The sequence below is a fragment of the Megascapheus bottae genome, chromosome 21, assembly GCF_031878675.1.
Source record: "Megascapheus bottae isolate mThoBot1 chromosome 21, mThoBot2.hap1, whole genome shotgun sequence".
Taxonomy (NCBI): domain Eukaryota; kingdom Metazoa; phylum Chordata; class Mammalia; order Rodentia; family Geomyidae; genus Megascapheus; species Megascapheus bottae.
In genome coordinates this window covers 956,636-982,239 of record NC_143529.1, presented here as the reverse complement: position 1 = coordinate 982,239, position 25,604 = coordinate 956,636, and the positions used below count along the sequence as shown (strand labels likewise).

Here is a 25,604-nt window from a genome sequence, read left to right as displayed (position 1 = left end):
TTTATAGTAAGCTTATGAAATTTTGTTATCACTCATTTAGAGGAAACAAGGCAGAGAACATTTCAGTAACTTTCAAATGTTGGGAAATTAGTCAGCAGGAGAGGTAGGGTGGTCATTTGATAGTAGAAACTATCCCATCATTATGCGGTCACCTTAAGTAAAAGAGATATCTGGTAATTATGACTTTGGTTCTCCTCTTTAACATGCTGAAAATGTGAAAGAAATAATCAGAAGACAAGAAACAACATGTAGTAGGAGATGTGCTATTTATAATGAAATAATAAATCAATGCTTTTGTTGATGTGGATGTAAGTCCTGGGGCTTGAATGAAGAGCCTGGATGCTGCCACAATGGTTTTTGCTCAAGATTATCAGTATACCACTTGAACCATAACTTCGCTTGGAGCTTCTTCTCATAGTTAATTGAAGTTAAGAATCATATGGTCTGCCAAAGGAACATAGCCTCAATGATTTTCCTCAGTTGTGATAATTAGTACATGCCTAGGACTCTCCTAGCAGAGGAGTACAATAGCACAAAACCTAAATACATAGGAAACAAGAACTTGATTCTGTGTGGTTGTTGTTGTTCTTATTGTATTGTTATTTCTCTTTTGTTGCCCTTGGTTAACCTCATATTGTTACTGTATCTGACTTGGTTACCTGGCATATTGTATATACATTTATTTGTTCATTTGAAATAGCAAAGGGAAGGAGGGAAAACAAGATGATTGGGAGGGGGTGGAGGAAGGGAAATGAGGACAAAACATGAGAAAGGGTATCAATATGTGAGAAGTAATACACTTATTTTCTGGTGAATGTAACTGCAACACCTCTATAAATTACAATAAAAATATTAAAATAAAAAGAGTCATATGGTCGGGCTTTGAACAGTGATTCGCAGATTTGAGCTTCCTGAGTAGCTAAGAGGCTGAAACTTGAGGGCCACCTCTCTGAGTAGCTAGGGTAACAGGCAGGAGATACTAGCACCCAAAAGGATAGCCCAAGTTAGACTAGGAAACCCAGAGAAATCATGTCTCTAGAACTCAGGAGAGAGGGCTCACCAGAGTGTTTCTGGAAGGTCTATTGGCATAGAATATAAACACCATTTGTAACTTCAGCAATTGGTTATTTGTGGCAGAAAGGAAAAAGCCCAGGCTGAGTGGGCTGAAGAGAAAAAAAAAAAAAGCACAAATGTAGAGAATCTCTTTAAACGACTGAGCATTAAAATAAACTTTTTTTAAGTAAAAGAAATAAAATAAAATCCTGGGGGGGGGGAGAATGTTCTTTACACTTATGACAAAAGAAGAATTCTAGTTTGATTATTATATATCAACTATGTATATATAACATATAACTAGGATTCTTGTAATATATACACACATCCAAAAATAATACCTTCTAAAAATCTTCTGTGTAAGCATACATATATAAATATATTATAAATAAATATACATGTATGTATACCCACACACATTAAAAATAATACTGTCTGAAAAATCTTAGTGTAAGCAGTTCCCTTCATCTGTTTCCTCAAATGGGAAAAGAAAAAGTGCTTTTGAAGAGTTTGGTAAATTTAGACTAAATAGAGACAGAGTTGGCGTGACCTCACAGGAAGCCAGGGTTTTTCCAAGTGCTGTGATCTCTGAAACAAGCTGCTCTGGGCTCTCTCTTTCCCATGATACAGAGAGACTCTCAGCTGCAAACTGTAAAATCCTTACCTCACCCTTCCCATTGGGAGGGGGATCAGGTTGCATTTCTTTCAGTTTTCTTCACTCCTCATTCTCTTGATGTGTTTAAAAGAAGAGGTGGAGTAAAGAAGTCCTGTTTCAACACCTGGAAGAGAAAACAAAATAACTTCACGCCTACTCTGGAAAAAAAAAATCTTTCCATGCAAGAACGTTCTTCAGAGATTTGACTCGTGAGTATTTGGGAATATACTGTTTAGCCCATGAGAAATAACTTTAATTTTTTCTTATTTTTGACAAAGCTGCTACACACAGATAGAAGACTCACTGTCCCTTCTCCTAAAATGAAAATTAGCACTTCCTTATAAACAAAGTAGGCTCTTGTTATCATGCAATATTAAGCTTTCAGCATTTTGCATTTAGTTCTTAAGCAAATGTCTGAGAAGAATTGTTGCTTTGGAGACCATAAAAATAGTTTTATACAGTGGGCAAGATGTAGCTTTTTTTTTCTTTTAAAACTGTAGTAGAGTTTAATGCCAGTTTCTAATTCATTGTAAAGTTTGGATTACCTTTAAGTTTATGTAGTAATATGTTAAAAAAATAATAGAGTATCAGTCTTCTGTTTAAAGACAATTCTTATTTTTTTATGTTAGATGATGATGTTAAAAATGCAAGAAAAATGTGCGAATTCTTCTAAGGAAGGGATGGGTAGGAACAATGAAAGGGGTAACCATCGATATCAAGACATTGCACTTATAAGCTTTTTGTCAAATAACAACTACTGGGTAAAACTACTTAAAGATAATTTTAAATATTATATCTTAATGTCAGTATTGATCAATTGCCTAAAAATAGATTGAAAAATACTTTTAAATGTGAAACCTTAGGATCAAAAATTTGAATGTTTTGGAATTTTAAGAATAAAAGCAGTTGATTATATATCAGTATCATGAAATGGTATCATCTTGTTGATTATGAAATAATATGAAGCATTGCTTCTGGTGGTATAGGAAAGTATGTGATATAAGAGTGATAATAGAGTAATATGCAGTTATCTAATTATGAAGAGAATTCATCTGTATAAAAGAATTAGTATTAAGAAATAAGAACCAAAAGCTGTTCCATATGGCCAAAAAAAAAAAAAGAAAAAGTAAAGATAACAGCCACACTGTGACTCAGAGCTCTGGAAATTAGTCACAAAATGACTGTGTAATATGAGATAACATAAACACACAGGGCAGAAGGCAAGCAGGAAGCTCACAGCCAATGAGTCACATGTTACGTGTAAAAACATAGAATTTATGTCAGAGGGGAAAAGTTGTGGCCATGTAGAGATGTTCTAAAACGTTTAAGCCTGGCCAAATCATTTCATCCAACATAATTCTTTTACATGATTCTCTTTTCTTATGATTATTTCAAGGCACATTTTTCATATCTGACCTGATCCTTATAGTAAGAATGTATTGTCTTTTTGGAAACTGATTTGAATCCTGTTAATTTGGAGACCCTGGGTTAATAAAAATGATTTAAAGTATTAATAAGTTCAGTGTGCTGATGGCTTCCACCAAAGCATAAAACTTTTTAAAAGTGAAACTTAAAAGAATATTGTGAATAATTATATTGGAAGCCAGGATTGCTTTATTGAGATAATCATGGAGAATGAGAAATGTGAAGTGGCGTGTATGCTCCTATTTAGTTCTTTTCATTACAAGGACCAAACTGGACATTCACATGTTTTACTTTGCTACAGAAAGTTATTTCTTCCCTAAAAATTAATTCCTTTTTAACTTGTATTTATTCATTTAATTTATTATTATATTTCCATAGATGTACAAAGGAGTTGTGATTTAACAAAGCACTTTATGAATACAATGCACTTGATGAATGTTATCCCTTTCAACAATTTCATCCACTCCTCTTCTACCCACCCTTCCCACACAACCCTGAATTGTCAGGAAATACACTATTCTTGACTGCATTCTCTCCTTCCTCCTTATCATTCATCTGCCCCTTCTATCTTGGCCCCACTCCATCTCTTCAGTTTTAACTTTCTGGTGTTTTATTTTATTGAATCTTGTCTTTAACCTTAGCAATCTACAATATTCAAATTCAAAAAGTAAGTGCTGAGAATAATGAATTACTGGAGGAAAATGTTCACTCTCAGAAGTCTGAATCTGTTCTCAGAAAGCCTAGCAATTTAAGTTAGCAGTAAATGTACTAAAGATTCTTTAGGAACTTTAGGTTGATTAAATTCCATTTTGCAAACTTTGTACACTGATTCCATTCTATATTCCTACCCAAAAGAAGGGGAAGTAAAAGCAAAATAAATATCCTTGACAGATACATAGAGGAGAGTCAAGATGAAAATTGAAGTAATCTGAATATGTTTCATAGCAAAAATGTTTATTACAAATTACACAAATTGATTGTTAATATAAATTAAAATGACTTGACTTTATCTGCAATTTGTTTCTACTCTGTAGACATGAATCAAGAATTCTAAAATAGCCAATCCATCTAATCTCAATAAAGTTCTTCTCTAGTCAGCTACCATGTCTTTGCCATTTTTAGCTTTTATCTCATTTGAGCAATTGTACTGAGGACTGAGGATAATATATTCATATGGATGAATAGATTTTTCTTCTTTCCCAAACCAACAAAGACAAAAGAACTGGGCTTATGGCAAATTGAGTTTTCTGATCTCTTTAGTTCTGTCTTTTTGAGACTCAGAGTTCTTAGTTAGAACAAATATATTTTTGAGTTAAAATCACTTTTTTACACATAAACAAAACAAGATACCATGTTCCACAGTAGACATCCCAGCACAGAAGTAACACTACCCCAGTTGTTTCTATCTGGTGTATCATGAATCTCTGGGGAGATGTGGGATTGTGGGGGGAAAAAAAAAAACAAAACTGCAATTCTATGATGATTAAATGGTGAATTTTTTTTTCTTTTTTGTGGGTCATGGGGCTTGAATTTGACCTAGACACCATCCCTGAGCTCTTCAGATCAAGATTACTGCCCTACCCCTGGACATGGGCCTTATCCCTGAGCTCTTCAACTCAAGGCTACCACCCTACCCTTGAGCCAAGCCCCAGTTCTCCTTGTCTAGAAGGTAATTAGAGATAAGAGTCTCAGATCCTTTTGTGCTCGGGCTGGTTTTGAATCTTGATCCTCAGATCCTCCTGAGTAGCTAGGATTACAGGCTTGAGCCACAGGGCCTGGCCCATGGTGTATGTTTTTGATTAGGAAATAGAAAATAGTCTACTTCATCATCAGGAAAGTGCATATGTCTGTCAGTAGGACATGGATAATATGGAAGTAATGCTTTTTTGTGGGGGTGAGGTTGTTCATGGGGCTTAAACTCTGGGCCTGAGCACTGTCTTTGAACTCCTCAGCTCAAGGCTAGTGTTCTACTCCTTGAGCTACAGTGCCAGGAAGTAATGCTTTTATTAGTATTATGTACCACTGGTACCCATGAACAATAATACACCCCGAGCACCCCACAATGGGGTTGGCTTCACTCAAGTTTTCCTTCTATACTTGACCAACTATCTCTGTGGGAACCTTGCATTGCATAGTAGCTTACTTCATGTCAGCTAACTCATTTCTCAAGATTTAAACAAAGAAATGACAGTAATGGCATGAGCTGATTGTGAATATGTTAATCTTTCCAAGTTGTTTAGAAGGCTAAAGTCACAGATTATTTCAACCTTTGAAAATGAATCAAAGCACTTATTTTAGGCCGGGAGTTTGGCCTAGCAGTAGAGTGCTTGCCTAGCATGCAGGAAGACCCAGGTTCGATTCCTTGGTAGCACATACATAGAAAAGAGCCGGAAGTGAAGCTGAGGTTCAAGTGGCAGAGCTCTAGCCTTGAGAAAGTCCAAGGACAGTGCTCAGGCCTTGGCTCAAGCCCAGGACTGGCAAAAAGAAGAAAAAAAAACAGTAATTTAAATATGTGTATCTATTACGGCAGTAATTTTGAATATATCTAAATACAAAAGGAAAGGAGCACTTCCAATATTCTATTACAATAAAAACTAATTAGGATGCTAACGTTATTTCACAACCTTCACATGCTTCATTCATAACTGGTAGTCTGTCTTTCCCTCTGTTTCAATTTGCACAGTTTCTATCATTCTCCATGTTTACTGATCTTTTCTTTTCCTGTGCATAATTGGTTTAAAATACCATCTAATATATTTTTCATTATGCCTACTATAGTCTCCATCTCTAGATACCTGGTTGATTCCTTATGTTTTGAATCTTCAAGATTTTTCTCTAGATTCTTGCACATATAGAATTTAGTCAAAATTGTAGCTTTTATATCCTCTGTCATCTACATTTTCAATGTCTTTTTGTCTTTCTTCATTGTAGGTTATATTGCTCTTTAAATGCTTAGCAATTTGTATGTTGATACCTGATGCTGTGTGTTTTATCTTGTTTGATGCTGGATAAATTGTATTTATGTAAATATTTGTTAAATCTCTGCTCTAGATTGTGGCTCCATTGCTTAGAAAGTTTGTTATTTTCTAGTTTTGCTGTTGAGCTTTACTGGGCACAAATAAGCCAGTGTTTAGTCTGTGGTTAATTTTTCCCTCATTGTTGAGACAAACAATTTTTTGAGTACCCTACTTCACACCCTATTAATTGCAATGTTTTGCAACCTGGGGTCAAGAAATAATCTCAGCTTTATGTGTTTTCTCTGTTGTCTCCTTTAATGTATCTCTGTATATCTCTCTCAAACCTCCAATATGCTGCCTTCCAATACTCTTGGTTAGTCTTCTAAACTCAGGGAGTCACTTGGGATCTGATTTGCACATTAGAGAGAAAATTCTCTCCAGACACAATTCAGAGCAAATGTAGGACACAGAACTGTACTCTTCTTCCCTAACTGTATGATCAATAATTTTTCATGGATTTTTTCCCTTCCAGGTGGCAAAGTAAATCAAGTCTATTGATTAATTTTGACTGGAAATAGGTTATTACTTATATTTTATCAAGATATTAAAATAGATATAAAATGAAAGTGAATTTTTGAGAGTACAGATTGTAATGAATTCAAATGTCTGCCTGAGATCAACATAATTATGGCTTGTAATATCTCAGAAATTATTCAGGAAATGTTTATACATATGCTTATACAAAGAAGCACTGAAATTCAGTTTCTGCAAAATATATATTTCTTTTAGTGAAAATAATTTTATTGGGTCTGGGAGTTTGGCCTAGTGGTAGAGTGTTTGCCTAACATGCACAAAGAACCAGGTTCAATTCCTTGGTACCACATACATAGCAAAAAGCCGGAAGTGGTGCTGTGTCTCAAGCGATAGAGCTCTAGCCTTGAGAAAAACCCAAGGATAGCCCTCAGGACTTAAGGTCAAGCCCAAGACTGGTAAAAAAAATTATTTTTATTATAAAGATAGTACACAGAGGGGTTAGAGTTACATAAGCCAGGTAATGAGTATATTTCTTTATGGACAGTGTTAACTTTCCCTAGCTCTCTGCCAGTCAAAATAGTTACTTCATCCCAGATAAACAATTAATTTGCTCTTTTTGTTTCCTTATAATAGTTGTTTAGAAACCTAATATTTCATTCGTCTATTTCAGATGCAAATGAGTTCCAAATGCCTAAAACCAATCAAGTTGTCATTAGTTCACTGAACACTTCTATTATTGTTCCTGATTTTGTTTCTGAATCTTTCCTCTATTCTTTGCAGGCATTTCCACATATAGAACCCCTAGTAAAGTTAATACAAATCAAAACTTTTTTCCTTTGGTGAAAACAAATATGGTTTCAGACGTCATCAGATCAATTATTTATGCCAAATGAGTCAACTACAAAAATATGAATGAAAAGTTAAATTAGTATTAGAAATATTTTATATTAGTATGAGAATTTTGGTTTATGAGTATATACACATATATACTTTATTCAAGTTCTTATGTGTCTTATTTACATTCTGTGATTTTTCAGACTTATTTAGTCCCAGCACTTGACAGGAGAAGGGAAAATTTGAGGCCAGTCTACACTATAGAGCAAGTTCCAGGCTACCTGGGCTTTATACTGTTTGTTTGTTTGTTTGTCTTTTAGTAAAATAGAATAAAGTCCTAATAGATCATCATCCATGAGTGAAAAAGCTGAGTGACAACATGAGTTAACATTTCCTATCAGCCTACACACACACACACACACACACACACACACGCACAGTGTATGACAATTGTTCAAGGAAGTTTCACCATGATATCTCAAATATGAATGTACATTTCTTTATTTAGATTGACCCCTTCACTCTCCTTTCCCTAACCCCTTTACATCATTATTTTTCTACACGCTGTCTCAAATTCTAAAAAGTGAGTCAAATTTATAAATAATTAAAATTAAACCGGGAATGGTGGCTCATGCCTGTAATCCTAGCTACTCAGGAGGCTGAGATCTGAGGATCAAGGTTCAAAGCCAGCCCGGGCACAAAAGGACCTGAGACTCTTATCTCCAATTAACTTCTAGAAAAGGGGAAGTGGGGCTTGGCTCAAGGGTAGGGTGATAGCCTTGAGCTGAACACCCAGGCAGAGTTCAAGCCCCATGACCCACCAAAAAAATTAAAATTAATAATATTGTATGTTATTGTATCCTTCAAAAGAGTGAATATGAGCATGAATCCAGTGAAAATATGCTATTAAGGATTAGCCCTAAAGATATTAAGAATTGAATTTGCTTATTAAAATGTCATGACTTAATTTGTTCTTTGATTTTCAAAAAAGTGTCAAGAAGTTTGCCTTGAAGATTTCTTAATCAGAGGGAACCTACCCCTCAAACCATTTCATGTCAAGTATTTATTCCCTTGAAATATTGATCTATCTTTCCTCAGACTAATTATATAATTGCTTGACTCTACTTTTCCCTCTATGCTGAGACATACCAGTGTTATATCTTCTATGTTGGTTTTAAGGTCATAGAGAATCTTAAAAAAGCAATATAAAGAGATATGAACTCAAAGTCTCATTCTTTCTAGGCATAACTCCAGTGGCCTTTTACTGCCAGGTCTCATCCTCCTGAATAGCTGAGATCATGGACATGAGCCGCTGGTGCTCATCTATTCACATAGGCTTTTAGAAAAGGAAAGTACTAACATGAGAGAGGGAGGAGGGGAGAGCAGGGAGATTGAAAGAGTGACTGTGGTCAAAACATTTTAGGCTTATATATGATAAAAAAAATGGAGTTTGTTAAGATTAGTTTGAGACAGGTGAGGAGAAATGTGAAGCACGGGAGTTGGGCCTAGTGGTAGAGTGCTTGCCTAGCATGCACAAAGACCGGGGTTTAATTCCTCAGTACCACATACATAGAAAAAGCTGGAAGTGCTGCTGAGACTTAAATGGTAGAGCTGTAGCCCTGAGAAAGTCCAAGGACAGTGCTCAGGCCCTGAGCTCAAGCCCAGAACTGGCAAGGAAAAAAAAAAAAGAATAGAGGAGCAATGATGGAGGGATGAATTCAATCTTGATAAGTGAAAATTAACCTTTCATACAATTAATATGTGCTAATAAAATTCAAATTTTTATCCCATATTCCTTGAAAATTATTCTCAAAGGCGTTAAGAAAGATATTTAACCATTTTCTGATTCCACCTTATATGTTTAGGTATAAGTTGGAATTGGTTAGGAACAAAGACTATTTTACTACTCTTTATTAAAATGTAAAATATACAACATTCATAATGAGAAAGCAATCTATTCATCATACATTGTGAATTAAAAAGGAAATAGCATCAATTATCCATCATTCTGTCAGTGACCTATGGTTCTCATTTTTTCATGGTCTGATACTTTACTCCATAAATGGAACTGGCTTAACTTCAGCTTTTACCTCCTGACCCATGACTCAGTTGCTTGGAACTCCTTGTACTCTAAAGAATAGTGATTCAGAGAGGCCTAACTCAAGTTGTCATCTGAACAGAGGAGTACAGTTGCCAGCAGCTGAAGTCCCCACATTGAACCAAGCTCAGCTCTCTCCTAAAAAATTTTCCTTAGAGCACAATTAGAATTCTGGGGATTTTCCATGTTAATATTTATTACAAGAAACATTCTCACAGAATTGGAAATTTATTTGATATTGAGTTAGATTTATTCTCCATAAGGATAAACACTTCAAAATTTGGAACCAAAATGTTTCTCTAAAGGTAAAAATTGCCTGATTTATAACATATCTGAAATTAAAAAAAACTTAAAAAAACATAAACACATGCATATGCGCATCAGTTTTCTTCTCTTGTTCTGAAGGAAATAAGGTGGTAACATTTTGTAGTAAATTTCTATATGCAGCCTAGTATTTAGTTCTCTTTTTCTCATAATTGAAGACAATCAGAAGTAAAAAGTTGAGAGATTTCTGTTGAACTTAAGTAAATTTCACTAGACAAAATGTACTGTGGAAATGAGTGGCTTTTGAAGGAAAATGAAGCCCTTGTCCTAACAACACTAATTGTGAATCAAGGTTCTAAATTAAACCTTATTAGAAAGATCTCAGTTTTCTATTTCTTAGCAAATACAAATACCCATGCACAAAATTAACAAACTCAACATGAAATAGAAGATTCATTTGGATTATCTTAATTAATTAGCAAAGCAATAGATACATAAGTTAGTTCATTTTCTACTTTTCTTGCTGAAAAAACAGAGAAGTAGAACAAATACAAAAAGAGGGACACATAAGGCAACCACTGGTCTCTCATATTCTCATTCCTAAGAGCCACAGCAGAAATTCATCTGTAATGTATTCAATCCTTTTATCTTTTAACCAAAATTACTTTCATACATTTGAGGGTTTTTTAAATTTTCCTCTGCTCATTAGAAATAGAAAAGCATTATGTTTTCATAAGGCTATATTTTGATTTAGCTGTGAAATTTCTATGTTATAATTTTTCCTGGTCCTTGAACCCAGCGCCTGGATATTTTCCATTCTGCACTCAAGTCTCTTTGTTATCCAAGCTAGTGCTCTATCACTTGAGCTATAGCTCCACTTCTCATGTTTTCTGAGTAGTTTATTGGAGATAAGAGTCTCGTGGGGGGGGGGGGGAAGAGTCTCATGGACTTTCTTTTTTTTTTTTTGCCAGTCCTGAGCTTGAGCTCAGGGCTTAAGCACTGTCCTTGGACTTTCTCAAGGCTAGAGCTCTACCACTTGAGCCTCAGCACCATTTCTGGCTTTTTGCTATGTATGTGGGGTACCGAGGAATCGAACCAGGGTCTTTGTGCATGCTAGGCAAGCACTCTACCACTAGGCCAAACTCCCGGCCCCTCATGGACTTTCTTGTATAGGCTGACTTAGAACTGTGACTGTCAGATCTCAGTCTCTTAAGGAGCTGGAATTATAAGCATAAGCCACTGGTGCCCAGTTTGAAATATCAACTTTTGTATCTCCTCTATACATGTATATAAAGAGCATGCTACAAATCAATTTTCTGTTAAGGAAACTGTTTTGAATCACAATCAAAGCCATCCTGAAGTAGACAGGTGAATTCATTCAAAATGAATGCTACCTTCATTTTGGAGGAAAAAAAGAAAACATAAATTAAACTATAAAATCCATACAGTTGAGTTCATTTTTTTCCAATAGAGTTTTGATCAATTTTGAACTACTGAATGTGGAATGTCATAATGCAAGGGTTGATTTTTGTTGATTGATATTTATTTTACTATTTTATTTCATTTGATTATTGTATGTTTAGATTTTAAAAAGTCAACATTGATATTGGATAACATTCTCTTTCAATCTCAACTATAAATCTTAAGTTACATGTATACCTCTTTGCATTCCTCTTCTTCAGTTTTTCAATATCTTCTTATCCCTATGCTCCAAGCTCCTATTGTTTCTCAGTTGTCCTCCACTATCAAATGCTCTTAATTATCTTAACTGCCAATAAAAATTAATATTCCTTGTTATTTCTTAAGGAAAAGCATTTTTCTTCTCCAAATGTATAACAAAAATAAGAAAATATATTTATTTTATTCAATAACTTTCTCAATTACATACAGATCTTTGGCTTAAAACACACACACACCACACACACATACACAATCCTAATTAAATGCCAATGTCTAGTCATTGTTAATAATCTGAAATTTATTTAACAGACAAAAAGGAAAATAATTTATAGACTAGATCTTTCTAAAGCTTACAATTGCCTTTTCATGAATGGTCACAATTTCTGGGGTCAAATTAAATATCTGTCAATGTACAAATGTAAGACTTTGAAAAGAAAGTTCAGAGATTTCATGTGCTCATCTTTGCATTATCATTATGCTTTATTGCATCTGTAGAAAAATAAAATGGCATGAACTTGTTTCCATTCCAGGTTTGTGTTAAATTTTTAAAATAATTTCTTTACCCTAGGTTGCTATCTGGTGGTAATAAGATAGTCTCTCTTTCTGATACTGCTATTTCCTTCCCATGAGATTATTTTTGCTTTCAATTTTTAAACTATGACTAATAACAGATCTACAGAGCCAAAAGATTTAACATTTTTTCCTAGAGAAAACTCCCCTTTTCTGAACATGACAACTGCTTTCATTCCTAAAAGAGAGAATAACAAGATATTTAAACCAGAGAAATGTTCTCAATTTAAAATATAGTCAACATGTGTTCTTGATTCATTTACTGACACTAGGGAATTTTGCATTAGGTAATTCTCCAGAAAATTATGACTTCCTATAATGAGACAAATCCATATTAAATTTCCCTATTGGATCAACCAATCTTCTAAAAAAAAAAGAGTAGGACCAATACAGTCTGCAATTGTTGTAAGAGTTTGATCTCATATCCAGACTATTTTACTTCTTTATTTCTTGATCTGAGTGAATGATAAAATGTAACATAAAAGACTATGTTCTTTCTTTGTTTTATTAATGTATTTATTTTTCTGGTCATATGAGTTCATGAATTTTACTTGTAAAACTAGAGGATCAGAGATACTAACTTTTATTCTGCACTTTCTCGGTTGGTATTGTCTAACCATACTCTTAAAGCTTTCATTTTGGCAACACTTCAAGGAAAGTAAAAACACAAATAAGTAATGTATTTACGAGTTTGACATTTCCTTGAATTGTACTATAATCTCTATCCCATAAATGCTTTTTTCGGTCCTAGGGCTTGAACTCAGGGCCTGGGCACTATCCCCAACCTTCTTTTGCTCAGGCACTTTACCACTTGAGCCAGAGCATCACTTCTAGTCTATTCTTTGTATGTGGTACTGAGGAATAAAACCCAGAACTTCATAGATGCTACCACTAAGCCACTTTCCCAGCCCTATCCATAAATCTTTTAAAGTTATTATTTAGTTATACTCTAGATAAATATAGCCCAGGCTCTGATTCTGCTTCTGATGATACTTAGTGGCCAGGCAGATATATGACATTGGAAAACAAAATATGAGACTCTAACAAATTCAGAATATTTGTCTAACAGATAAGGTACAAAAAACTACTTGAAAAGTATCAAGTCATTTTGAAAAATAATGTGTAATTTTTGTAATGATAGATGGTTGCACTTCTATTGTCATTAGACATACATGAGGTTTATATGCTATGCAAAGAGAAATTTGTATTTAATTTTAGTTTTAATTTTGTGGCACAGATAACAAGTTTGATGTCAAAGTTATGCTGAAAGTAAGTGGATAAATCTAGAGCAAATCATGTTGTGAGACAAGTCAAGACCAAAGGAACAAAAGGTGCATGGTATCCTTAATATGTGGCTATTAGATCCAAACAGTACAAGAGCGAGGACTCAATATTTGCATACCCAACACTATGGTCATGGTATGGACAACTATATAGACATAAAAATTTATGACTCTACAGACATAATGTTTTACTTCATAAACTAATGTGTATCTATGATATACAAACCCTTAGCCTAATTTTGATTATGTTCTAAAAACAAAGTGCCAGTGACTGTATATAGAGATTCCTTTCTTGAACACTTGTTTGTTAAACATGTCATTTGAAATATGATGTAAAAATCAGTGTTAATAAAATTCTTTAATAAAAAAAGAAGTTAAAAAAATGTTATGCTGAAAGTAATGGCTGGGTGTTTGAAGAATGTGTACTCCAGGCCAAAAGTTAATAATGAGATAAGTAAGACTCAGTGTGAACTTGTTAAATTTTGGTATGTGCTCAATGTGCAGTTACACAGCCTTCAAGCTGTCCTGAGAAATTTCCAAACATTTATTTTCCCATAATGTTGTTTTTTTTTCCCAGAAAATATTCTTTTCTGAGAGGGCAAAGACAAATAAACTGGTCCTCAGACCTCTGCCTGAGATTATGCAAATTCCATGTAAGGAACATGACTTGGAAGTCTGAGAAGAAATATTTTTTTAACAACACTTCATTTTCAGACCTAGTTTATTGTGAACTTTTGGAATTTCCAGTCTAGCTACACTCAGCCAAATTGAGTAGTTGGCAATACTACATACAAAAGATAAACATCATTTACAAGGTGGAATGATGCTCCAAGAACTTTTTCAATTACTTTTGCTTCCTTTCCTATCTGTTAAGTTTTAGACCATAAATTTACAAAATCAGGCAAAACACAATTATTTTGGACATAACTAAGTATCGCTTGAGTTTAGAGTTCAATCATAGATTGTTTTAAAAGCTTACTAATACACGGTAAAAACATAAACTAAGAAGCATAATTTTATTGCCACCATGATTGTAACGTAAGTAACCAGATATGAAAATTTTCTAGACCACCTCAAGATAACAAAATAATATCCATACCCTGGAATTAAAGAAAGATTAACCAGTAACTGCCTAGTAGATATGTCCTGCCTTTCTCAAACTAATGTACTAGAAATTTAACTTTATAGTTCTAATTGATCTTTTCCGTTCCATGTGAGCTTCTTGCTAGTTTGTCACCTATAGATTCTTATTGTGATCAATATCACTACATTTACTTCTAAGTTTTCCTCTTCCAGCTACAAAACCCAAATTGACCACATATCTTAGTGCCAGTAGATGTATGTCAGCAGAAGAACATTTTTTTTCCTGAATATTGCCTTACCTCCTACCTTGTTTCTCCTACTCTTGGTTCTCATACATAACAAATAAAATTGGCTTTGTATTTTGCACTGGATTCTTTCCAGACTAGTACAATTTCTCTACAGTTTTTTATACCTTCAAAGAAAAAGTCTCACCATTTGAAGCATTATTTCTTAAAATGTTCTTGGTTTCAGTTTGGTAAGGATCCCAGTGTTATGTATATGCCCAACTCTGGGGTGCTTATCACATCCAACTAATTATTAACACAGCTATATAATCTATCCTTGTTGGGCAAAAAAGTATTCAAATAACAATTAAAGTGGAATTAACCAGACAATCCTAAACCAATACTTCAGGAAGAAGTATCTGAAGAATCAAGGTGACAGATGAGTGATGTTGGCATACACATTATACTTGAACAACATTATACATGGAGAAAAAATACTTTTATGTATGTTTCAACTTTTAAAATTAGGAGCTGCCTGGCTTTTTTTGAAAGAGACTGGATATCTACAGTTAATAAACTTTAAAAATGCCCAAATCAATATACTAAACTGTCACAATTTATTGTGAAACTATAACAAGTAACATTTGAAGATGTCTCAAACAACCCAGATAGAAGAGTGCATCCATGACAGGCTTAATTATTTACAAAACTGCATATACCCACCCACAGAGAAATTGACATTTTACTATATGGAATTCAACACTTGGACAACTTGAATATATAATAGTGATTGTTATTTACTATTTAAAATTTGAGAAAGTGCATTAAACACTAAAATGATATTACAAAAAGCTATAAAATATAATATCAAGCAAATAGAAAGAAAATGAAAAATAGGAATTGATAGGGAAAATGTAAATAATATTAAGGCAGTAAGTTAGTTGAAACATCCCGAAAAAATATTCTAATTTCCAGAAATATAAAAAAACTATTCAATATTCAGTATCTCAGAGACACTGAACATTTTGTAAACCTAAGACAGTGATTCTCCAAGTCATGTATTTCTAAGCACATTGGTACAACAATGATGAAAGACAAAAAACCAAAGTTCACTGAGAATACAACAGTGAAACTGACAGCCAGCATGCAGTCAAAGTACAGAAGGATGAAAGCTATCCTTTTCTAATAAAGGGGAGCTATTAAAATTATACAAGAAAGTCCTGACATTCAACATGAAACAAAGAGTTTAAGAATGGAGAAACTATCTGAACAGACACTTAACCAAAGGCAATATACAAAGTTTATCATTATCATTGGAGATCTGAGAATTGAAACAATAATGAAATACAAGATGATACTAATTAGAATATGAAATCCAATTAAATGAATGTCAAAATGCTAGTAAAAAACAGAAAGTGGGGCTTGGCTCAAGGATCGGGCATTAGCCTTAAGCTAAAGAACTCAGAGAAAGCACCCAGGCCAAGTTCAAACCCCATGACCACCAAAAAAAAAAAAGAATTCTTTGAAAGATAGATGGAACTGCAAAACACTGCATAAATTGCAAAAACTGGCTATAAATGTCAGTGCATCCACAGAGTGCCAGTAGCTGTGTTCCTAGCACTTTAGGAGGCTGAGATCTGAGTATTGTGGTTCAAAGCCAACTCAGGCAGGAAAGCCTAACGAACTTTTATATCCAATTAACCACCAGAAAGCCAGAAGGGAAACTGTGGTTCTTGTGATAAGGGCACTAACAGTGAGGAAGAAAGCTAAAAGAGATTGCCAATGCTCTGAGTTCTAGCCTCAGTACTGGCATGTGCACATACACACACAAATACCTAGAAAGTGGGTTAATTTCTTATGAAAGTGAACTAGTATTAATATCTGAAATATCAATATATTAATTATTCTCCTAGTGGTTAATCCACATAAAATAATTTTTCTGTAATACAAAGAATAAGCTATAAATCCATGAACACACATGTAGAAAATTTAGATGCACATTGCTGCATTGCAGGTTGTTAAATTATGCTTTGTTGTCATGAAATCTACTCTCTTAAAGCTTGAAGCAATGTGTTATGAACAATAAACACTAGATTTTCCAACAGACCTCTAAAAGTTACTCTGCTAGGATAAGAAAACTCTCTGGACATTTCTACTATTCCAGTTCTCAGGACTAAGCAAGCGTTAGTGTACTCTGCTTCTATGAGTTTTTCTATTACACATAGTACGTGAGTCTGTGAAAATTTTGGTGGAAAAACTAAATGAAAAGTTTCTCGATTGTTTTTACTACATAGGCTTCTGTTCCCATCTTCAAGAAATCATTATAAGTCAACAACAAAATAAAAATAATCAGCAAAGGAGAAGACAAGCTTTGTAATGGAAGAAATGATGCTTTTTGTCTTTTTATTGATTTTTTAAATGACTGAATGGATTATAATTTATATTTCATAGTATTCACAAACTTAAAATATGTAAATCAATTATGTGATAGTATAACCACAGTTAAAGAATTATCAAATCTGACAATAATTTTTAGAATTTTACAAAGAAACTTAGGATGAATTAACATTCTCTTCCCGTCTCTACCTCAATATTAAAAATCTCTCTATCTCTATATATTGGCTACTTTGGCACATTTCATACAAGTAGGATAGTATTAACTGAAATTCTATACATGTTCAATACATATACTTCATGTACTTTTATTCAGAATACTTTATATTCATAGTTGGATTTGCAGATACAGGGGTTTGAATACATTCTAATCTTAAATCCTTTATCAAATATAGACCACTTAAGATATTGTCTCTCATTCTGGAGATTATTTTTACTTTCTTGACAGATTACCTTTGGATGTTTCTAATCTTGATTGAATCGAATTGAATCTGACTATTGCTGACTTTCGATATTATGTCTAAGAGATTCTGCCTAACAAAATATCAGAAAAATCTATCCCTAGGCTCCTATGCTTTACTCATATGACCAACTCTAGATCTTACATTTAAGTTAAAGGTCTGTATACAGGGACAGGTCCAATTTCATTTTTTGCACATGGAAATCCACAATCATTCATTGAAAAGGTTGTTCTTTTCCTACTGAGAGCTCCTGACAACTTGTCAAAAATCAGGTGACTCACAGATGTTAATTGTACAGTTAATACTTTTGGGTAGCAAATATGGTCACAGCTGAGTTCTTATGTCTTCAAGAATGTGTAATAGACATTCTCTGTAGTCCTTCATTATACATTTTATATTATATATATTATATAGATAATCTTTCATTGGTTTGATGACAGGCATGGAGATAATATCTAGTCATGTTCTCATTTCTGCAGTACAGTAAGATGATTTCCTTCTAGGTTCACTGATACTAACCCTAGTGATCAAAGACTAACCGTTTTGGTAGCCACTCAAACTCTGTTGACATTATCCTAAGCAAAGATGTTTGGAGTCTCATTCATGAACACTTGGCCACATTGCTTTGCTTGAGGCAGCACATCATGACAAGGTTGCACAACAGATCCCATAAACTTCATGGTTATATAGTGAATGAGCAAGAACAAAGTATTTGAATGAGAGGGAACAATCTTCCACTCAAGCGCTCGAAACTGAAGACAATTAAAAGGGGCAAAATCGAACCCATTTCTCTGAAAAGAAATTTGAGATAGATGGCGAAGATGTAAAAACATGCTCAAAGATATTATTTCAAAAAATAAAATTCAAAGAATGAAACGATAGTACCTCACACTTGTTAGGCTGCTACTATCCAAAAAAGCAGTGATGTGACATCATTATGTCGCTGACAATTGTTGGAAGGAATATAATAGGATGAGCAGCTATGTAAAACAAAATGGAGATTCCCTTTTCTGTGTATATACCATAAACAATTGAAATCAAATCCTTGAAAGGATCTCTGCATTCCCATTTTCATAGCATCATTATTCCCAACAGTTCAAGATATAAAAATAACCCAAGTATCATTATATGAATTGATAAAGAATTGTGCTACATTCCTGTAATAGAAAATTATAAAGCCTGATAAAAGAAATCCTATTATACAAGCATGAAACATGAGGATGTTTTTTCTGCATGAAATAATCCAATCATAGAAAGATATTCATATAAAAGATAATGTACCATTATAAACAGTACATTATAGTCATATATTTCTTTAATCTATTAAAGAGAAGGCCTCAGAGAAATGATAGCAAAGCCGTGATCAGTACAACTAGTATATACAAGATCTTGATTTTTAAACCAATAAGTAATAGAGGAAATCAGGACTCATTGGAGATATAGATAATTTTAAGATTGAGGTAGAAAATAGTCAATATAAGCGCAAAGTATTTTAGCAACAGTGAATAAAGAGACATTCAAAACATTGATAATCAGTATCAATAGAGCTATGTCAAAAAGGAGCAAGAGCTCCCCTGAAATTGGCCAACAGAAGAGACAGTTTGAGAAGTATAATAATTAAAATAGTATCAGATTATAATATATAGGATAAAATAAACATCCATAAACCCTGACTGAAATCCTTCTTGAAAAGGGGGAGAGAGAGGAGACAGAAGAGAGGGACAGTAGGAGAGAGGAGAGATTAGAGAGGGGTAATGAAAGTGAGGAGAGAGAGAGAGAGAGAGAGAGAGAGAGAGAGAGAGAGAGAGAGAGAGAGAGAGAGAAAGAGAGGGGCAGAGACAGAGACAGACAGAGACAGAGGGAGAGACAGAGACAGAGGGAGAGAGAGGGAGAGACAGAGACAGAGGGAGAGAGAGGGAGAGAGAGAGGTGTAATCTGTGCAGCAACTGTACAAGTGTTCAGTTTCCAGGACACTTGCTTTTGAGATCAACAAAAATCTGACCTTCCAGTCCAGAAACTGGTTAATACCTGTTTGTATTAAATTTGTCTGAGATAAATTTAGATTCAAACACCCCCCAAAAAAGATTTGTATGACTTAATTGCAATCCACTTTTGGGTGGCATAACCTGTACCTAGCTACATGTGACATACCATGTGTGGCATACAATGTGTTATTACAGAATCCAATGGAAGCAAAAGGCAAATAAGATAAAACTTAGAAGTTTTATAGAAAGTCTTCAAAATCATGTAACCACTCTCAATGTGTCCTGAGAAAACATGTATCTCCCTAGTCGTTTTCATAAAATTTAAAGTAAAGTGGAATTTATTAGTCTGCCCTGCATTTTCAATCCCAATTCATCTTAATTTGTGTGCATTGTATCTAGGGAAGGGTGTCTGCAATGTTTTGCAGCTGTATTTTGTTGAATGACCTTTGCTTTCTTCCTTCCTCCTGACAACTAATGGCTGGGCAGAAGCTGTCTAAGCATTAGTCCTTTCCTCTCACCTTTGGAAGGAGAGATCATCTTTTTGTAAATAATTCATTGTTTTTTTTTCTTTTCCACCCCTTGCCCTTTAGCAATGGCCCTTTAAACCATTTTGAAACAGGAAACAGCTCTATCTCCTCCTGAAATCTGTTTCCCTTGGAGAGGGAAAAATGGTGGGTCATCACTCACAGTCACTCTGGAGGCTGTGGCAGAATGACCTGGGGAAGGGAATGCCTGGAGTGACTGACATTTCTTTTGTCTGCTGGTTCTTCAGTCTCCAATCTCATTGAAAACCTGGTTAGGAAATTGTAAAACATGATCAAAGGAAAATCTAAGTTGGAATTTCTGCAAATCTGTTTCCCTATTGGAAGAGCGATCAAAGTGAAGAACAAAGGAAATCTGAAATTAAATTTTTTTAGAATGCAATAAAAGCGCAATAAAAAATTTAAAGTATTAGTTCTGACTGGATGAGAATGATGATATGTGAGTACAATTGCACAGGAAATTAGATCTCAGTACACACTTGTGCATCTGGGTCTGTATTTACCCCCATATTTCAATAAGAACTGTTAGTTTGTATTCTCAACGTTAAAACCTGCATTTGAATATCGTTAAAAATGCATGCACTAAAGGTTTGCTTGCCCATTATTTTGAATGCTTATACATGTTATAATCAGAAATGGTACATGATGTAGAGAGAGATGTATGTGGGGTTAAGATTAAAATGTCGGGCTGGGAGTTTGGCCTAGTGGTTAAAGTGCTTGCCTAGCATGCATGAAGACCCGGGTTCGATTCCTCGGTACCACATACATAGAAAAAAGCCGGAAGTGGTGCTGAGGCTCAAGTGGTAGAGCTCTAGCCTTGAGAAAGTCCAAGGACAGTGCTCAGGCCCTGAGCCCAAGCCCAGGACTGGCAAAAAAAAAAAGATTAAAATGTCTTAGGAATTAATTTTGGGAAGTATTTGTGAGTTCTACCAAGTTTAGAAATAGGTTCACAGTAACATTGCTTATTGGAGGTGTTTTGGTTCTACATTTCAGAAATGACTTACAAAATGAAGAAAGAACACATTTTTTGGGCTTCTGTATGTCTAATACTCAGCCTTGCACCTGGAACTCTGAATGCAAATCCTGAGGAGGATGAAGAATATACTAATGCCACAGGTAGGAGTCAGAAGCTGTTGCATTTTTAGGGAGATAGGGCTGTCAATTTTAATATAAAAACAGTTATTTATTTTAATTGTGTCAGAAAATTATTTTTTTTATTAAAATAGCATATTTTCCCCTTTTGAAATGTCTTATAGAAATATATTCATGCTTAGTCTCCATCCATAATCAAGATATAAAAAAAGAATTTCTTCAGGTCTCCATTAAACTTGGTCCCAGGCTGATTGCGATTCTCCTACCTCCACCCTAGAATGATGGAGGTTACAGGTATACACTACCACCACATTCATCTAGAAGTTCAGTACGCATGTGTCCTTGAAGATCTCTGGACTGATTTCCATGCACAGCCTTACCTATTTTTATTTTATGTTATTTTATATTATTTTTTTTGCCAGTCCTGGGGCTTGAACTCAGGGCCTGGGCACTATCCTTCTGCTTTCTCAATGCTAGGGCTCTAACACTTGAGCCACAGCACCATTTCCAGCCTTTTCTGTGTGTGTGTGTAATGGAGGAATCAAACCCAGGACTTTGTGCATGCTAGGCAAGCACTTTATCACTAGGCCATGCTCCTAATCCCCTACTTTCTTATTTTTTATTGTATTTTATTGTTGGGGTAACCTATAGAGGGGTTACAGTTACATTTGTCAGGTATTAGGTACATTACTTCTTGAACATTGCAACAGCAATGCTTTAAAAACCTTAGGTGGTTTGAGAGAAAATTAGCAGGGAGCATTTATAGAAAGGTATATCAGTTTTATGAGATTTAGAATCAGACATAAACAAGTTTACCTATTCATTCATGTCTGATTCTAAATCAGTGCTTTGCCTTCCATAATGTGGAAGGGTGTCAAGGTGTATAAGCCTGGATGAAACAGGATTTTTGTAACAATGAGGGGAGCAGGGAGTGAGGGGAGCAGGGAGGGAGGGAGGGAGGGAGGGAGGGAGGAAGGGAGGGAGGGAGGGAAGGAAGGAAGGAAGGAAGGAAGGAAGGAAGGAAGGAAGGAAGGAAGGAAGGAAGGAAGGAAGAAAGGAGAGGAGAGGAGGGAGGGGAACGGAAAGAGGAGAAGGAGGGGGGAAAGGGAAGGAGGCAAGAGAGGGAGAAATGACTTAAAATGTGAATGACTTAAAATATTTTTTTAATTTTCTTAGTAATTTTATAGACACTTTTATTTACATCACTTTTTTTTAATTAAAAAAATGTTGACATGAAGCCGGGCATGGTGGCTACTAAGCCACCTGGCACAAAAAGACCTGAAGACTCATATCTCCAATTAACCTCTAGAAAAAGGGAAGTGGGGCTTGGCTCAGGGGTAAGGCGGTAGCCTTGAGCTGAAGAGCTCAGGGACAAGACACAGGTCGAGTTCAAGCCCCATGACCCACACACACAAAATAATGTTGACATGAAATTTCCTTGCTTTTCATCATTTCAACTATATTTAGCATTCTGAATTAATTTTCAAAAAATATCTTGAGTGAAAATTATATAAATTAAATCTATATGCCTTGACCAAAATGACATTTTAAAAGTCTTTAATTCCATGGGCTTTGACAAACTCTCTTATACAATTTATAGTAAACTTGTTCTTTAATCATTTAGGTAACAGCTATCAAGTCTATCTAAGTGTGCAAATTTGAAAGTTAATATCTGTACAAATTGTTGAGATGAGACTTTTATCACAAAGACACTGTGATCATTATACAATATAATTACAAACAGTCTTAAATACAATAATTACTGAATAAAATTATCTATTATTACTATTATGCTGGAACTACACAAACTACTTTTGCTTTCTTGTGTGTTCTCACCCCCTCGTGGCAAAATTGTTAAATGACAGGCTATACTTGCCCAACTGAGAAAATGGAAGCTGAACAGTTTGACTATTAAAACTAAATCAAAATTAAAACTATAGAGGAATCATCACTGGCAAAGACACTTTTATAAATCATTGGTTAATAAATTGTGGCTTTGTTTAAAATCTGTATAATCCAGGAATAGTTTATGATCTATGGATGTAGATCTTGCCAAAAAAGGCATCCAATTGAAATGATAAATATTTACTATCTCTAATGATATTAATTTACTAATTAAGATCAATTTTTGAAGGAGTTCCCTCTTTATTAAAATGAAGTCCTAATTTATTCTTCTCTGATGAACTTTTTTTCCTCTGAAATTATATTATATAAAATTATTTATTATGATGTCCTGTAAAGGTAACAGGAATCACTGAGCTAATGGCTTATAGCTGGAAACATCTAAATGTCACAACTTTGGAATCACTGGAACATTTCTTGAAATTATTTGAGCAAATACTGCAGCCTAATTCTGAGATCAGACCTTTGTGAATATATCAAACAGTTACCATTTTCCAGATCTTAGAAACTCATGGTGTAAAATTCTTATAGTCTCTGCCTCAGAGTGAGATATACCATTTAGGTACTTTCAGCAAAACTCTGTGTTCTCACAGCTCAAGGTATTAGTTATGGCATTCCAAAATTTTATTTATTTATTTATTTTTGCCTATCATGGGGCTTGAACTAAGGGCATGAGCACTGTCCTTGTACTTTCTCAAGGCTAGTGCTCTACCACTTGAGCCACAGAACCACTTTTTGCTTTTTTTCTATGTTTGTGGTACTATGGAATCAAACCCAGGTATTTGTGTATGCTAGGCAAGGACTCTTAACCACTAGGCCAAATGCCCACCCCCTCCTACAATTTTAATATAAAGAATGTGAGCATTTACAATTGGTTGCAAACATGCCATTTGGGAGAAGCTTTCAAATATTTCTGCATGTAATTTAAGAAAATTAAAAACTTATAAGGAAATCTTAAAGCATTTATGATGATATTTAAGATAACAGCTTAATTTGCACCAAAAACACTTGAGATGTTTTCAAAACCTACCTACCTATTTATAAACCAACTCAATTATTTTATGTGTTTATTGCCTAGAAAAATTAGAAAAAAAGAAATGACATTTAAACATGTCCATATTACTACAAATTAGCACATACTGACAAAATCAATTACATGTATATTATATTATATTGATGGAATTCAGTAAAGCTATACTATTGGTAAAAATAACAAAGAAAAGAATGAAAAGCTGTAACACAAGCATGAATGTCATCTTTCCTCAGCTAAATATACCCAAGGGAAAGTTGAAAATATGCAAATATATAGATGTATATAATTCAGCTTCAACTAATATGTCTATGAATTTTTTATTTTTTCATATATTTTAATTGTAATTAATAGAAGGGTTACATTATATTCACCAGATAGAAGGTGCATTACTTCACATACATTGATACTCTTTCTCATGTCTTGGTCCCCATTTCCCTCCTCCTACCCCCACCCCTCATCTTGTTTTCCTCCTTTCCCTATCCGACTTCAAATAACCCAATACGCATAGATTGAATATATCAGTTAACTAGGGAAAATACTGTAACAACATGAGATAACCAAGGGACAGCAAAAGAGATGAGAGATAACATAGTACATTAAGGACAATAATCACTGGTTATATGGCTTTTGTTTCTATATCCTGGAGGTCCTTTCATTTAGCTTCATCCTATATGGCCTCATGTATCTAGGTTTTGTTCTGTTGTAAATCTCTGCTAGGAGAGCCCAAGGTTTCCGAGATGAAGCCTATGAATCTTATAGCTTCCCAACTTACCAGTTCATGACAACTGTTTTTTTGGTGCTGAAGCCTTCCCCATACATTAATAATTCTTATCATAGGTGAATTCTATCTCATCACATTGGGAGTCTGAAAAGCAGTCTTGTGTTTTTAGCATAAGGACAGCCTCACGCCACACTCCTTCTGTCTATGCCTTCTATGAATGTAAGTGGGATTATAAATATGTTCCACCTTATCTGACTTGGTGAGAAACATGGAGGAGTCCCCCTATTTTTTGTTTTTTGGTTCCAGGCTGCCCTCAAACAAGATCAAACCCATGTTGAACTCCCAAGTAGCTATTATAGATGTACTATGGTAAAAATATTAATATTAAACATTAATATTAAACAGACCAAAGCACTGATATGGTATGGTGTAAATTAAACTTGAATTCTTAAAACTTAAAATTTGTCTTTTTAGCTGAAATAAAATTCATATGTTCAAAAGCAATTACAGCATCAAAATGTCAATGTATTTACAGAAGCTATATTTTAATCCTTCTGAGATTATAATGCTAATGATTATTTTATAACTCTATAAAAGTTTTCAATTATTTGTTAATTGTTAGTACTGAAATATGTTTATTGATTCATACTTAATAAGATAATTAAAATGGTAAAAAATAAAAAAATGCTATTTAATCCAATTTTTATGACATATATGAAACATATCTAGTTTTGGGGCTGGGAGTTTGGCCTAGTGGTAGAGTTCTTGCCTAGCATACAAGAAGACCCGGATTTGATTCCTCGGTACCACATAC

General features: G+C 34.4%; 1 protein-coding gene across 1 annotated transcript in view; it reads left to right on the top strand.

The window, feature by feature from the left end:
* Positions 1–1,638: 1,638 nt before the first annotated feature.
* The window catches only part of Tfpi (tissue factor pathway inhibitor), a 49,609-nt gene continuing 25,643 nt past the window's right edge, over positions 1,639–25,604 (top strand). Inside the window, 2 exon segments of the mRNA XM_090354451.1 lie at positions 1,639–1,917; positions 21,036–21,158. Coding sequence (XP_090210577.1) covers positions 21,038–21,158 — 121 coding nt within the window. The 5' untranslated portion in view covers positions 1,639–1,917; positions 21,036–21,037.